Here is a 16,367-nt window from a genome sequence, read left to right as displayed (position 1 = left end):
TTTTGTGTTACACACCGAATGGACCCAGTGCAGGTGGTGGGAGACAGAAGGACTCTGGCCAAAATAACATGAGTCTCCCACCCCATGCATGTAAATGTTGCTGAACTACAGAGCTCCTTCAGTGACAGACTGCTGCATCCTCGATGGATGAAGAAGTGATTCAGCAGCTCCTTCCTCCCTGCAGCTATAAGACTGCACAATCAGAACTGCTCCCAACAATCATGGAGGTTTACATCAGCGCTGCAACTGACTCACACTACAACCTGGGTTTGCCTCTTATCTGTATTTAATTTTATGTAACATTAATAACTGTACAGTACTCTGTTTTTGGTAACTATTGTCCATGATGTAAATATGTAATACATTGTGTATGTTTCTGTTCTGTGTGCTGTTTGTTTGTAAGTGTGTTTGGTTTGGGTTTTTTTTTCCTGCTGTTACAACCAAATTTCCCCTTATGGTACAATTAAAAGATTATTCTATTTTATTCTATTCTATTCTATTCTATTCTATTCTAGTGGTCTGTGATTGACAACCAGGAGTCATTGTGATTGATGTGAATCATTTTCTTAGACAATAGTTTCATATTTTTATTTTAATGAGGTTTGTGGTATACTCTTTTTTTATCTGACCCAAACAAGCGCCAATGAGAGGGACAAACTCCTCTGACTCTTCTTCCAACAGGAAGTGACTGCTAGTCGTTGCTATAGCAACATGTAAACACTGCTTTTGCGTGGAAACCAGTTAATGCAGCTAGCTCCAGGTGGACGCACATAATGTCATTAAATACATTATAAAAACCTGACGTTTGAAAGGCTTTTGTATCATTTTCATTCGTAACAGGAGCTGTAGTTTAGTTTAGTTCAGTCACTGAAATCTGTCATGTCGGCGCAAAGAGGAAACGAAGAGCAGGAGAAAGAAACAAACACAGAGCCCGGCGGAGACACCGCGGAGGAGGACGGCGGGGAGCCGGGAGGAGAAGAGGGGAGGTCCGGCAGCTCGGCTTCAGGTGAGTCCAGGTGGGCTGGAGCTCCTGACAGATAAATACTCAGGAATAAATGTGATCTTTTCCACAGCAGCAGAGACTCGTGTGGCACAACTCACATCAAAGGTTTTATTACGCTGGAGCGGAGAAATACTGAAACGCTGTTTTTCTGGATTGTGACTGAGCGCAGCCAGACTCGATAGTTAACTCTGTGTCTGTGTGGTTGCAGTGAAGGTGGTGCTGGTGCCGGAGGGCCACGTGATGACGGTGGCGTTTGCTATCGAGCTCAGCATTCACGAGCTGAAGCGTCACCTCGCCGCAGAGCTCCGAGTCCCAGCAGACGTGCTTCAGATCTCTCTGGACGGTTTGTTTCTTTCTCCTGACCCAGTATGAACCTTCCAGATCCCTCAGCTCATCTGGATCCGGCTTTTTATCAGTTCCCAGAGTCAGAACCAGACACGGAGAAGCTGCATTCAGCTTTTATGCTCCTTATATCTGGAACAAACTCCCAGAAAGCCTCAGATCAGCTGAAACACTCAGTTTATTTAAATCCAGGTTGAAGACTCACCTGTTCTCAGCTGCATTTGAATAAAACACCAAATCTGCACTTTTAAGATTCAATTTCAAAACTTAAATTTTATCAGATTTTATCTACTGTCCTGATTTTATCTATTGCTTTTTTTTAATCAATTTTAAATCCTGCTTTTTATTTGTTTTTGTTTCTAATGTCTCTGTGAAGCACTTTGAATCACCTTGTTGTTGAGTTGTGCTATAAAGTTTTCTACAGAGTCGCACTTTGAAGATGACGACTAGTGGACACAGGTGTCAGTTGTCTAGATAACCCTATAAAGTCTTTACTGTCCTATGACAGTCACTAGTGTCCTGACTTGCTTCAGTTATTTGCCTTCAAGTTGAGGAGTGTTTTTTTCATTTCCTGTGATGTTTGGTCACCAGGTCGCTGCGAGCTGCTGCCTGTGTGGATACAGATTAACGGGTCAGTGTGTTTTTAGGCAGAGCGGTGGAGGAACACAAGAGTCTGATGGAGCTCGGTGTCAGGCCTCACAGCTCCACCCGGATGGAAATGAGCTCCACTGACCCAAGCTTCCACCCACTCCGCCCTCTTCGCCCCCTGGAGCACGACAGCATGCCCGATGTTATCACCGTCCAAGTTGAAGCAGGTACGAACACGCAAGCTGCTTCCATTAGACATGAAAGCACTAAGAGATCACGAGTTGCATCTGATTTATATAAAACTATAAGACTCCAGAGTAAATAACTCTGTAAAGATAAGAGAGAATCATCATAATGTGACGTGCATTCATTTCAACCGACTTTTAGCTAAACAACAAGTTTGCCAGACCTGGTTTAATCCTGGTGCCAAGCTAAAGGTTTCCATACAAAGATACGCCGTCTTTGAAAAACCTTCAGTTACTGTCTCTCAGATGGGGGGGTGCTTCAGGAGGTGGTGGTGGAGATTGAGCGCCCACGCCATCAGAAAGCCTTCCTCGGTGGCTACAGGCATCGGCTGACGGGGCTGGAGTACCATCACGCCGCAGTCCAGACGCTGCCCAGGAGGAGACCTGATAGAGGAGTGGCGGTCTTCAGCCGCGACACACAGGTACAGAAAACAGCTTCAAAAGCACCACAGTTTATATCAGACTAAATAAGTCTTTACATAAATAATGAAAAAGATCGGCACAGGAAACCCAGACTTCATGTTCAAAGGAAACAATGTAATTCTAAAAATGAGCTCCCCGGACCAACAGAGACAAACACCTCTGAGGATGACAGCGTTCAGCTGCGCTCATGTGCTCATTTAAACATTCATCTACTTTTGTTTGGGTTAAAATCTCTTAAACTCTCCACACTCGAGGTTTTATTTGGTCACTGCTGCAGCTTTCTGTCAATTTTACATCACAGGGGATCTTTTCTTATCCCTTTCATTTATTCCATCACAGTCAATACTTAATTTGTTCCAGTTTGAATTCAGATTTAGTTACTACTTGAGTACTATTACACCAAATGTCAATGAGATTAACATTACAGTCATCTTATTCAAGTCTAATGTTAGTTTGACTGAATTTGATCAAAAACTTACATTAACCACATTGAAACAAAACCCAGCCGAGCAGTGTTGGTCAAGTTACTTGAAAAAAGTAATCAGTAACTAATTACTGATTACTTCCCCCAAAAGTAATCCCGTTACTTTACTGATTACTTATTTTCAAAAGTAATTAATTACTTAGTTACTTAGTTACTTTTTAAAAACACGATTTACAACCTGAATAGGTGATAAAGTGATAGATCTTTCAGCCCAATTCTACTTTTTCTGCATAATCATCATACAAAATGTAATCAAATGGAAAAGTCTCTTTTTAAAACTTGTTTTATTAGTTTTAATCTTTTAACTTTATGCATCAAGCAAAAATTTAATTATCTGCAACATTCTCTGACTTGAAGAAATTAGTTTAACATTTAAACCTATTTTCTGCACATTCCAGCACATAAAATAAAATATTTTGTGTGTTTACACTCAGTCTTTCAAATAGATGCAAGTAAAACACAGCAGAAAATAAATAAAGTCAAAGACTAGCGGTCCTGTTGCTCTATTTTCACCTGTAAAGCAGGAGTGGGGTAGGCGGAGGGTTACCCTGGTGCAGGTGTGCAGCGGTCAGTGGAAGAATCCGCGAGTTTCTCTGAGTTTCCCATTACGTCGTAGCTACTCGGTGCTTGTTTGGAAGTTTAGGGTTTTTTCGCTGTAAAAAGAAGTTTTCTTCCCACGCACAACGGACACTAATGTTTTTGTCACTTTTTATGGAATCAAACTCAAAGTAAGGTCAGTACTTCCACGCTTTAAACGCTGCACGCTCATACTCTCTCTGCACTCCATATATGATCCATTGTTGATCTGCACACAGCTGTTGTCACGAACGTCGCACTCGCTTACGTCACTGTCATGAGACGTTCTCGCAAAAAATCACGGTTTTAGTAACGCAGTAACGCAGCGTTCCTACGGGAAAGTAACAGTAATCTAATTACTGTTTTTGCAATAGTAATCCCTTACTTTACTCGTTACTTGAAAAAAAGTAATCAGATTACAGTAACGCGTTACTGCCCATCTCCGCAGCCGAGTCAAACAAAACAAAGTCACGACTGTCTGCAGGCTGGAAGCTCATCACACAACTTTCACATTCTTTGGTTTTAACTTTGGCTGCATGTTTATAGGTTTGTGCTCTTAAAGCCGGTCAGCCCCTGATTTAGTTGGTTTTCTCTGTGTCAGACAGTAGAGCTGAAGTCTCAGGCTCAGCAGTGTCCGGTCAACGCCTCCACCCAGATGACCGGCATCGGCTGCTACGTCTCCTGCATGAACGACAGGTTGGTGACTCCGGGGAAATACACCACTGCTGAGGAGTACCACGACCGGAGGCTGAGCGCTGTGAGTGTACACTGAGCATGTGTGGTTACAGTGCAGTGTTGTTGAGGACCTGCTGTACCAGGTGTTTGGACTCACCTGCTCTTTCATGCTGTTTCCAGCTCTGCAGAACAAAACTGAAGATATCAAAACGAGGAAATAACACATTTGAGCTTCATAGTGATGATTCAGTGTTGGCTTGAGTTCTGAATATAAATGTTCCAGCAATGCTGCGCTGTTAGAGCTCAGCATGCTTTATGGTGGGAACACATGCTCAGATTTCTGAGGCTGGTAACTTCAAGCTGCTGGCCCTCGATGTTACAGTGAAATTTGCTCTTCTTCGTCATCTCGAGGATTCACGGTGTTTGAACTTTCAGATTTTTGGTGTTTGAAATGGTTTCGATGTCTTCAGTCTCGTTCTGCATCACAGAAGATGAAGAACAGTTTGTGTTATCATATACACAGTCAATTCAGTGTGATGCTTTTAACATTATATGACCCGTCACACACCCAGGTGATCCGTCTGCAGACGTTTGCTCGGCGCTGGTTGGCCCAGCAGGCGGTGGACCGCCTGAGGAAGGAGCGAGCCCGGCGGTTGGCCTGGCTGGAGATGCAGGAAAGGAGGAGGAACGAGGAGAAAGAGGAGCAGCTGAGAGACCGCCGAAACCGCTGGCTGAATCCGAAGAGGCAGGAGGACTTCAACCTGCTGTACCAAGCTCTGGAGAGTAGGCTTCAGGGGCAGGAGGAGTTCTCTTCTTCATGTCTGTGGATGCAGCAGAGCAGTTACGTGTTTTAACTTTGTGTGTCTCAGAGTGGAGGAGCGAGGAGGAGCAGAGGATCAGCTCGTCCCTGCGAGGAGCTGAGAGGAAAGCAGCTCTCTGCGCGCTGCTGGACCAGGAGATGGATCTCATCGGTGCGATCGGACGCCATCACATCGCCGTTCACAGCGACAACTACGACAAAGCTGTCAGGAACTTCCTGGACAAGGTCAGAGGTCGCTCCACCTCCTCTACTCCAGCTCTCAACACAATTTCATAATTTATCATTTATATGCAAATGAAAGTCATCATTAAACAAAAAGAGAACCATGGTTGAGTGTGTGTAGTCACATCATCTTCATTTGATTTGAATTTTACGCAGCTTCAGTTTGTTGCTCGTTAGATGTTTAATACAAGGCGGAGCCTGTTTCATTCTTATTCATGGCACTTCAGTCAGTGCAAGGCTGCATGCTACACTTACGAGCACTCATCACATGCTTTCGTAGCACAATGTTCCAAAGAGATTCTAATGATGTCAGTAATGTTTGGGTTTCTTATGGTGTTTCACACCAGCTGTGACAATAAGCTTGTTGTTTGTTGTGAAAAGTGTGCCGGAAGAATCTCAGCTTTCGTTACATAATGTAAAGCAAACTTCTGGCCACAGATCTAATATTTTATGCTGTTCTGACATGTGTTATGAGGCATAGCTTCTAAGTTTGAAAACCTGATCTTGCATTCCTTCCAATGGCCAGCAGAGGGCGACTCCTCTGCTTGTAGGGCGACCGTGGCTCAGGGGGGTTGGGAAGCGTATCTGTAACCGGAAGGTCGCCGGTTCGATCCCCGGGCTCTCTGTCCTGGTCGTTGTGTCCTTGGGCAAGACACTTCACCTACCGCCTACTGGTGATGGCCAGAGGGGCCGATGGTGCAACATGGCAGCCTCACTTCTGTCAGTCTGCCCCAGGGCAGCTGTGGCTACAACCGTAGCTGCCTCCACCAGTGTGTGAATGTGAGAGTGAATGAATAGTGGCATTGTAAAGCGCTTTGGGTGCCTTGAAAAGCGCTATATAAATCCAATCCATTATTATTATTATTGTAAATTGTTGTAAAATGTATTGTAAAGTTCAGTTCTGTAGGAGTTTAAAGAAATGAATCCTTTGGCTCACTTGATTAAGAAAGTTTTTGTTTGGGTTTCTTATGGTGTTTCACACCAACTGTGACAATAAGCTTGTTGTTCGTTGTGAATTATCGATTGCAACCAGAATCTAAAAGTGTGCCGGAAGAATCTCAGCTTTCGTTACATAATGTAAAGCAAACTTCTGGCCACAGATCTAATATTTTATGCTGTACTGACATGTGTTATGAGGCATAGCTTCTAAGTTTGAAAACCTGATCTTGCATTCTTTCCAATGGCCAGCAGAGGGCGACTCCTCTGTTCAGTTCTGTAGGAGTTTAAAGAAATGACTCCTTTGGCTCATGTGATCAGGAAAGACTTTCCTGATCAGTCTTTATTTAATGTATCCTCGTTAGAATCGGAGAGACCTTGCACTCTTTCCTAAGTGACTGTCCAAGAGTGGAGGGTGTTCTGGGAATCCATCCTACCTGACAAACCATCCTACCCTTGTGAATATGAGCTAGAAACATACTTTAACGGGTAAAATGAAGTGGCAAACCGTCCTGGCTTTATGATTATGGGCTACAAGCACACTCTGATGGGCAACGTTAAGTGGCAAACCGTCATACCTGCGTAAATTTGCTGGAATTACTCTGTGACAGCAGAAATGTGCATAAACGACTTACAGTAGGATGTTTTGCCAAAGTAGGATGGTTTGTGAAAATAGAGGGTCCCTCAGTTTCGAGTCAGATCCCCACCCACACGTGATCACAAAAACACTCAACTTTAAAACAGACCCTGGTGGCTACAGCCATCTTTTATATACAGTCTCTGGTTTCTCCGTAAATGCTGGTTCAGGTGACCGTGGAGCGTTTGGTCTCACAGCTACTAACACTGTGCTGTATCTGCTCCAGTCTGCGTCTCCTCATCGAAGGCGAGCAGCGGACGGTCGTCTGATTGAGATTGAAACTCAGAACACCATCAGAGCCCGAGAGCTGCGAGATCTGTACAACAGCATCAGCCTGACCACCGTCAGCCAGGAGCAGAGGCTCCACTTCCTCATGACACTGAAACACACCGTCAAGGTAAAACGCACACAGTTCTTTCACAGCTAACGGTACTCTGATGTCGTCCTGTTGTTTTATATTATTTTGGGGCCTTTTGCCTTATTCAGTAACATAGTCATGGGGAGGGGACAGGAACTTGTAGCAGTTGGTCAGCTGCTCATGCTGTTACGTTTTTATTAAAAATAAGTGGAAGTGAATCGCACGGTTCATAGCAGAAATGAGTCCCTAAACTGAGGCTCAGAGGAAAGGACCACTGCCTGCACAGTAAGAGGTTACTGGGTTCATTTCTCTGGGAGCTTCATATAATAATAATAATAATAATAATAATGTTAATAATAACGGTCCGTGTCACTCTGAATCTCACGAGTTTCACTTCTTGGTCAAAAGTGTTATTTTTAGAATAAAACAACCTTTTCATAACCAAAACATTGACTATTACAGAAGTGTACTCATTCAACAGAAAACTATTTACTGTCTCCAAAATCAACAATACTTAAAATGCCAAATATACGATATGAAGTAGTGCCCTTCAGAATAAAAGTCTGTGCTTGGTGTTGCCCTGTTCATAATTTGACACATCAACTTTACTGACCTGGAGATACTTACGTACATCAAAATACTGTAAATATCTGTTTTACATGAGCAGTGCGGTTGCGCTGAAGTTTTTTCTCTTCCATGCTCATTGGACAGGAGCAGGAGTGTGCGCTGACCCGGGACATCGTGGATTTGGTTGACAGGGAGGTCGACCTAATGACTCGAGGGGTTAAATCAGCCAAGTTGGAGGGCCTGAGGACGAGGATCTGTACTCTGTTACTTCAGTACATCAAAACTCCAGCTTTCAACCCCGAGGTGGCCAAGCTGCTGAAGGTGAGCAACCATCCTCCTCATCTCACGTTTAGCACAACCTCAAATATGATTTCATGTGTAAAATTAAAAATGTGCCCCAGGTTCCCCAGAATCCTTCCCAGCTGAAGAATGACATGATACTCTGCCAATACTGTCACCGTTACCTGCGCCTCAAGGACTTCATCATGTCGGCCAGCGGCAGCCTGAACCGCCAGTGCCACCAGTGCGCCAGACTCAACAACATAGCCAGATCTCGCGATGACTTCACCCTTTACAAAAGCCTCCTGATGAGGCTGAGAGCCGACGAGCAGAGGCTCAACGCAGAAGCTCAGATCCCCTTCCTGCTGGAGGTGAACTGCTGTCATTGCGTATATCGAACAGCTCCACTGATTTCACCCTTTTGTCTACAGAAGTCTGCCATCTTCATCATTTCAGGTGCAAGACATGCAGTACTTGGTGGAAGCAGTGTGGGCGTCCCGGTCGGCCCTCAGCGCCAACGTCGACCTCTACAACCTGGTGTTTGTTCGGTGGGATCGTCAGAAGGACTGGAGCCCCTGGAACTGCATTCTGCTGTCCAAAGAAGAGACCTCAGCCCACTTAGAGGTGGAGGACGTCCACACGGTCTGTGCATGTCTGAACAATATCAACGTATCTTTTGTTGAGAGAAAGTCTGTATTAGGACTGCCTCTCAGTTTCCACTAGAAGGAACTCTGACTCTGTGTTTCACTTCTGAATCCACCTCCTTAATGCTACCACGTCCAGTCCACCGTCGACATTTCACGCTTCGCCAAAACGTGAAATGTTCACGCATGCAGAAGGGAGATATTTTGTTTCCAGCCAACATGTAAATTTAAACAGACAGTAACACATTTACATGTAAGTACATATTAGTCCCTAGCTTAATCGATTCTGACGATTTAGGACCTTGGAATGTACTTATTGGCATTTTTTGCTCATTACCAACTTCTTGGCTTTAAATATATTATATATTATCTCCCCCTGCTGGTAATGCAACTTCTGCATACGTGTCCATTTCATGTTTTGGAGAGGTGAAGTGTGAAATGGACACGATGGACGGCGTGTCTATTACACGTTTTGCGTGAAGCCATCAAACCAGAGCTGTTGACTCGTTCGGTTACAGATGGTTTTTGGCACCTGCTCATGTTTCTGGCTAGAATGTTGTTCTTAGTTTTGTACAAAGCTGACATATTTACACTGTAATTGAAGACATTTTCTAATACTTTCCGATGTACATTTGATTGTTTTACATTTTATTTGTTTTGGTGGCGTTTTACATTGTTAAGACTGTTTGGAAATGTGCTGTATAAATAGACTTGACCTTGATGAATTCTCTAAGCCTGTGTGTGTTTGTGTGTTCAGACATACGACACAACGTTAATCCACGAGATCGAACGCAAACACGCAAAAGCTCGACGCCACTTCAGCCAGGTTCCCGTTTTGTCCGAGCAGCTGGATACTCACCCTGCTGCTGTCCTTGGCAACCAACTTGTCTCCAAGGCCATTACCATGGCAATAGTCAAGCATACCAAAGACATCACTCACACCTCAGATCATTAAGACTCTGTGCAGTTTTATTTCTTCTGCCTGATATTTCTTGTAACTTTCATTTGAAGTCTACAGTAAAGCTTTTGTTGGTTCTGACTTTTGTACATTTATTTCTCTGATTTGATTTTTAGGGAGAGGCTCATCTTAAAATGTCTCAAGGATGTTTTGAGTTTGATGTTCAGCTTTATGAAAAGTCATGTGCTTAACAAGCTTTTATACTCATAGCTTGATGTTTGGCCTGGTATGCAGGGTAACTGTGGGGCCTTATTCAGTATCAGCGCAAGTCGCCATAAGAAGACATTCAGTTTCTAGATGATGATACTCACACTTACCAGTGACGGCAGAATCCCAGCGGAGACGGGATATGGGACAGACTGGTTTTAGATTTTAACAAATTAAAAACTGTTCAGTTACAGATTGTGTGTCCAAATGCAGGTTAAAGCTCCATCATGCAAAGCAATCTTCTCTGGACCATTGTTTCAAATTTGAACTTTTTTTTGGCAAATGTGGACGTGTTATTAGACTAAAGAGGAGGGGGGGGGGGGGGGCAACCCGCTCATTATCAGCGCAGAGTTCAAACACCTGCATCTCAGGTAATGGTGGTGCCTCAGTGCCTATGGAACCAGCAGCGTACTTGTAGAGTCCATGTGCTGAACTGGCCATCCTGCAGTCCAGACTTTCTACTAGCTGAGAACATCTGGAGCCTCATACTCGAGTATCGAGCAGCTACAATCCTCCATCCTCCCCCAAGTCCAGGAGCAGAAACAGATGTTACACAAGCTGTCGCTGACTTGCGACCCTGGACACTATCAACCTGTTATAAACAGGTGAATTCAAAGTGAATTTAAACAGCATCAACATCTTTAATGTAAATTGATGTCTGCTGCTCTCAGTGTAATTTACCATTGACCATGAACACCGCAGCTGCTCTGCAGCAGTCAAACATCGAGCATCACTGTAAATTTCACTGAAAACTAACCAGTGTAGCCTGCACTAAACTTTACCAGACTGACAGAATAACATCAGCTATAACCGGTTATGTCAAAGCTAAAGATGTTTATTGACTCATTGCTAAGTTCTACAAGTAAGAACTTTATTTACAACCACACATTGAGCAGTCTGTTGTAGGCAGTATTCTTTTGGAGATTGTGTTTTAGGTTTATCCCATGATCTTAAAAACTAAAGCTGAAAGGCATTTCTAAAACATTCTAAAACAAATCGACCCGATGAGCAGCAACTTTCTGCAGTTAAATGAAGATAAGACTGAACATGCAGAGATATGAGAGGAGGAAGAGGCTGAAGGAGGAGCAACACTGTCACAGAGCAGAAAAGGACTCCCACTGTCAGATACATTCAGTATGTGAAGCATACAGAACAGATAGTGTGTGGAAGATGCTGTCACTGCATTACTGGCTCATGTTTCCTTTGTTTGTGATCACACTAACAGGTCGGTTAAAGCAGGAAGAAGAAATGTCTTTAAAGGATCTGTTTGCTAGAAATCACTGGAACAGGCGCTCACAGTTTAACGTCGTCTTTAACAACATTTATCTCTTCCTTTAGGTGTCAGCTGTGATCAACTCACTGCAGTCAAGGATGAAGAGTCCACTTTAGAAGGAAACACTCTCACTCTGTCCTACAGATTATCCAGAGAAGCAAGAAGTGACGATTATTTCTTCTGGTATCGACAATATCCAGGAAACCCACCAGAGTTCCTGATCTCTCATTTGGGAAATGGAGATTTATTGAAGCGGGAATTCTCCAGAGTGTCTTTTAAAGTCGTTGATGATCAAAGACAAATAACGATCTCCTCTGCTGCAGTGACTGACTCTGCTGTGTACTACTGTGCTGTGAGGCCCACAGTGACAGGAAACAGCAAAACTCTGTACAAAAACCTTTGGAGCAAAGACAACAGAATACTCCACAACATCCACTAGAGGGAGCCACACACTGTTAAACCTCTGATTCTTGTGTCATTGGACTGATGACAAAGACAACAGAGAAATGAAGCAGTAAAGATCAGAGACAGAGACAGAGCTGCTGTGGAAGCACAAAACTATTTGATTGGCTCAGCTATTAAACTGGCCCCGCCCCCTGAAGTTGAGCTCATCCAATGACATTATTTGTTGGTCATTGTGCTGCAGTGGAAGAACATTGTTCATGTGCTGTCTGTCTGGCTTTAATAACTCCAAAGACATGTTGCTGCACCTCTTTTTGCTTCTATCTCACATTATAGGTGAGTTTAAGAACAGGATTAAAGTTTAGTTGAAGCTGCTGCATTAAGCAGATATACAGACTGCATTTCACTACTTTTCTTCTTTCTTTTTCCAGGACTAACAGCTGGAGACTCAATCACTCCTCAACAACCTGAAGTCACTGAAACAGAAGGAGAATCTGTCAAACTCACATGTAGCTATGAGACAAGTGCAAGTGATCCTTGGCTTTTCTGGTACAGACATGATTCTGACCTTCAGGCTCCTCAGTTTATACTCTGGAAAGGAGCAAGATCAGACAGTCATCGTCAATATATTCCTGATGATCGATATGGATCCCAAACATCACCAACAACAACTAATCTGACCATAGCAGCCCTAACCCTGGCAGACACAGCTCTCTACTACTGTGCTCTACAAACACAGTGATACAAAGTGTAGAAGAGGCTGTACAAAAACCTGAACACAGATATCTGACTACTCTTCAAAGAGGAGGGAAGTGGTATTCAAAGCACAGCTTCATATCAGATGGATTCTGCTAATTCCTGTTTTATCAGAGTCACTGTGGTTACAGCTGCTAATGAAACACTGTGGGAGGATTCACATGAGCAGCAAATCCACATCAACCACAAACCAACACTTTATATCAGCATCAACAGTCATCGTCGCTAGTTGATGATAAATTCAGTATTGTACAAATTGTAAAGATTTCCTACATGAAAACCTTTAAAACTCAGCTTTTACAGTAAATAAGACAAACCATTTGTCATTCTGTATACTGTTTTATATGAGAAGGTAAGTCTAATTGAATGATATCAAAGGTAATGTACACCAGCTTAACTTTAAATACAGATAGGATAATTTATAAAGCAATTTAGCGAGGACAAAACAAAGCATCTTTACACAGCCTGCACCTGGGGTCTTGCCTGCTGTGACAGACCCCAGCCTCTATGGATCTTGTGCTCAGAGCTTGTTCCTGTGCTGCCATGATTAGGGCCTCTGTGCTGTCTTTCAGCGCAGCCACTGGTAGGATTTCTGGACATTAGCCACCTCTGCTATCTGCCGGTGGTACATACCGTGCAGGGGCCTGTCCTTCCATGATGGTTCCTCCTCTTCCTCGGGTTTCTGCTTTCTTCCCTTAGCATACAGTCACAGGGTGCTGGGCTTTGGGTGAAACCCTCTGTGCATGGTCAGGAGCTTCCTCATCTTAATGTCATTGGCTTCTAGTTCAGGAATGTTTCTTTATATGTAGAAGCGCATGCATTTAGGCTCCTACACCATGTGTGATCCTGGATCTTTCAGTCAGTACACTGCAACAGAATCCAGATGAAATAATGACTAATCATTCAAAGAGTTTGATAGTCTGCTCCACTTTTCCCTCATGTCATCATCCAATTATATCCAATCATTTGATGACGAGCCACACCTTGGTGTTCTCTCTCTACTTCCCTCTGCAGCAAACGTTTCTTTATTAGTTACATTTATTCAACATAATTCAGTTTGCATAATTTTAACCGGATTTCTTATCATCTCGATTAGAAACAGTTTCCCCTCTCTTACTCTACATAACTCACATGCAGTTTTCAGTTCTGATTCTGAATCAATAAAATTGAAAAAGAATTGGTGCAATGAAATAATTATAATATTTAAACCTTTCAACCTGGATTGTGTGCATGTGTGTGTGTGTGTGTGTGTTGTTTCTGTCTGAGTGTGAGAGAAGTGCAAACATCTGATAAAAGTGAAGCAGGCACAAAAGACAAATGCAAAGGTTTTGGACTTTATACAACAGAAAACTCTGTTAAAGCTCTCTGTGTTACATGACACCCATAAAAGCTGGATTTTCAGCCTTTAACTTCACTTCTGGATGGAGCTGAGCTCAGCGATCTCAATCTGCCTGACACAGTACAAACATACACAGAAAAAGCAAACTTAACATTTCATTCAAAAGACCTTTAATTTGACTTTCTCCAAAGTACATTTTAAATAAAAGACCTTCACCGTGTTTTCACTTGAGCATTTAAAAGCCTCCACGAGACTCTGCAGGCTGACACATCTGTTGTTAGACTGATCTCACACCGTGTGACATGTAACAAAGTGATGGAGCAGCGTGAAGGTTTCTAAATCTGGAAGCTCTGCTCTGAGATTCGGTGAATCCTTGGATGGATATTTATCAGCCTCGGCCTCACAGATAGTTTTTCTCTAAGACTTTTGCCGCGTGTGAATTTTCTTGTGGCGCCACAAATGACTGTGACACCTGAACATTTTCCCGCATATTTTACAGGAAGACGGCTTCTCGCCTGTGTGGATTCTCATGTGGATCAACAAATTACTCCTGATAGTAAAGTTCTTTCCACATGCAATACAAGGATACGGCTTCTCACCCGTGTGGATTCTCATGTGCACGGCCAAATTATCCCTCTGAGAAAAACCTTTTCCACATATGTCACAAGGATACGGCTTCTCACCTGTGTGCATCGAATAATGTCGCTTCATTCGGGAATTATACTTAAAAGATTTTCCACAAACATCACATTTTATAGACTTTTCACCAGTATTGCTGTTACACTGACTGTATGACACAGGGGGGCGATCTGTGGATCCTGAGTCGGCGCTCCCGCTTCCTTCCTGATGCTGACTCTCAGCTCCAGCAGAGCTGTGAGAGAGGAGCTGCTCCCACATCGGTTCAAGTTCACTGTACCCACTTTCCTCAGCAGCAGTCACCATAAAGGTATCCGTCTCCTCCTTCAGTCCCAGCTGCTCTCCCTCCTGACTGCTGCACAGTTCCTCCTGTTCCTCTTTAATCTGTGGAGCTTCTGGTTCCTCCTGGTCCAGACTGGAGCTCCTCTCCTGGTTCCAGAGCTGCTGCTCAGGGAGAACCTCATCTTCCTCCTCCTCCTCCTCCTCCTCACAGACCTGCTGCTGTGGGACACCTGAGACAATCATAAGCTTGTATGGTGAATAAAGTCAACTACACTTTAAAGAAACTATCATCTTTACATGTGACACGAGTGCAGCCTCACACACTATCCACGCTGAGATTTCTCTTAGCTTGGTCTTATACACAAATCTGATTTCTTAGCTAAAAAATCCTCAAGAGGAAAATATTCTGACTTCAAAGCTTTAAAGCGCAGTGCAGTCCTGTCCTCTGTTTGCTCTTTGTTAGCTCACATCTCCAAAAAGTCCTCACAATCAGAAACGTCCCGCAGAGCTGTGATCAGGATCCTCCCTCAGAGGGACACTCACCTGTCCTGTGCAGCTTGATTTCGGGTTTCCAGGTGATATCCAGCAGTCTGCGCTGACGGTCGATCTCTTCCTCGTACTGGACGATCGTTTTTTCAAACTCCAAGAATATTTGTTCAGCAGCAGCAGTTAGTCGCTCGTTGATAAACTCTCTCAGATACTGAACTGAAGGCATTGTTGCTGACACAGCAACACACTCAGCTCACACACAACAACACACTCTCTGCTCACGATCAACGTATGCTTCCGCGCTAAATTGCGCTCTTTCTCGGAGATATTACTCCACTTTCAGCCCGCACAGGTGTGAGCTTCCACAGACGGTGTCGCAAATTTTTAAAATATTCAACGCAGAACTCTAAATGAAGCCTTTTCAAACAGAAAAGCCTCCCTGCTCACTCCTTACGCAGGAAACAAACACTTCCGGCTTTTCTTTCGCTACTTCCGCCTGCTGTCACACATAAATCTTCCTGCAGAGGACAGTTGCTTTTTGTTCCGCCCTGTACAGCCGTAATGTCTGCGTCGTTTTTAAATCCACAGGTTATAAAGTGATTTCAGTTCATCAGCCAGACTAACTGAACAGCCTGGAGAACAAAGTGTGCAGCAGTTTCTGTCAAAGCTGAAGATTATTCTGGACTCATACAGCAGACTGAGATGATGGACTTCACAACTCAGGCTTTACTTACGACCACACATTGATCAGTCTAGTGTAGGTAGAGGTGGGTCGAGTATCCAAAAATTGTACTCAAGTAAGAGTAGCATTACTTTAAAATATTATTACTCAAGTAAAAGTGAAAAGTAGTTGTCAAAAAAGTTACTCGAGTAAGAGTAAAAAAGTACTTGGTGAAAAGACTACTCAAGTAGCGAGTTACTGTTTGAAATGTCTGATTTATTTTATAAATAAATGTTATCAGACAAACAAAAATAAATAAATATACAAATTTTAGTATTTTCAAAAGGAATATATGTAAAAACATCAACAAAATAAGGCACAATTCTAATTTCCAGATTTTCACAACATAAAGCTTTTTTCACCAAAACCTACAGTAAATAATATAAATATATAAACAGTAACAAACAATTTCCAGTGACAAGATGTGCTGTAAACTTTATATTCATGTTTGCTCCAAATGACACAGCAGCCTCAGAGAAAACAGAACGAGGCATCTTCAACATCT

General features: G+C 43.2%; 2 protein-coding genes across 5 annotated transcripts; one reads left to right on the top strand and one right to left on the bottom strand.

The window, feature by feature from the left end:
• The first annotated feature begins 871 nt into the window (after nucleotides 1-871).
• Nucleotides 872-12,009, top strand: iqub (IQ motif and ubiquitin domain containing). 2 transcript variants are annotated; one of them, XR_014870618.1, is made up of 13 exons: nucleotides 872-1,006; nucleotides 1,212-1,346; nucleotides 1,993-2,160; nucleotides 2,425-2,600; nucleotides 4,263-4,418; nucleotides 4,909-5,119; nucleotides 5,206-5,381; nucleotides 7,178-7,348; nucleotides 8,021-8,197; nucleotides 8,278-8,526; nucleotides 8,612-8,797; nucleotides 9,557-11,189; nucleotides 11,303-12,009. XR_014870618.1 is itself a non-coding variant. In XM_085140681.1 (12 exons), exons 1-12 carry the CDS (start codon nucleotides 880-882, stop codon nucleotides 9,752-9,754), a joined length of 2,130 nt encoding a protein of 709 aa, XP_084996807.1. In that variant the 5' UTR covers nucleotides 872-879; the 3' UTR covers nucleotides 9,755-12,009. The 2 variants fall into 2 exon arrangements, 1 of the variants encoding a protein (XP_084996807.1); XM_085140681.1 differs by having other exon boundaries at nucleotides 9,557-12,009.
• Nucleotides 11,655-15,638, bottom strand: LOC146496910 (uncharacterized). Of its 3 annotated transcripts, none has more exons than XM_085140949.1 (3): nucleotides 15,196-15,599; nucleotides 14,523-14,882; nucleotides 11,655-13,262 (listed from the first exon to the last, which is right to left on the bottom strand). In XM_085140949.1, exons 1-3 carry the CDS (start codon nucleotides 15,365-15,367, stop codon nucleotides 13,255-13,257), a joined length of 540 nt encoding a protein of 179 aa, XP_084997075.1. In that variant the 5' UTR covers nucleotides 15,368-15,599; the 3' UTR covers nucleotides 11,655-13,254. The 3 variants fall into 3 exon arrangements, with proteins under 3 accessions (XP_084997075.1, XP_084997074.1, XP_084997073.1); XM_085140948.1 differs by lacking the exon at nucleotides 11,655-13,262 and adding an exon at nucleotides 13,288-13,846 and having other exon boundaries at nucleotides 15,196-15,637; XM_085140947.1 differs by lacking the exon at nucleotides 11,655-13,262 and having other exon boundaries at nucleotides 13,856-14,882; nucleotides 15,196-15,638.
• Nucleotides 15,639-16,367: the final 729 nt, after the last annotated feature.

This window comes from Neolamprologus multifasciatus, chromosome 18 (assembly GCF_963576455.1).
Source record: "Neolamprologus multifasciatus chromosome 18, fNeoMul1.2, whole genome shotgun sequence".
Lineage (NCBI taxonomy): Eukaryota > Metazoa > Chordata > Actinopteri > Cichliformes > Cichlidae > Neolamprologus > Neolamprologus multifasciatus.
Note: the sequence above shows the minus strand (reverse complement) of the source record. Positions and strands in the feature narration are given on the sequence as shown.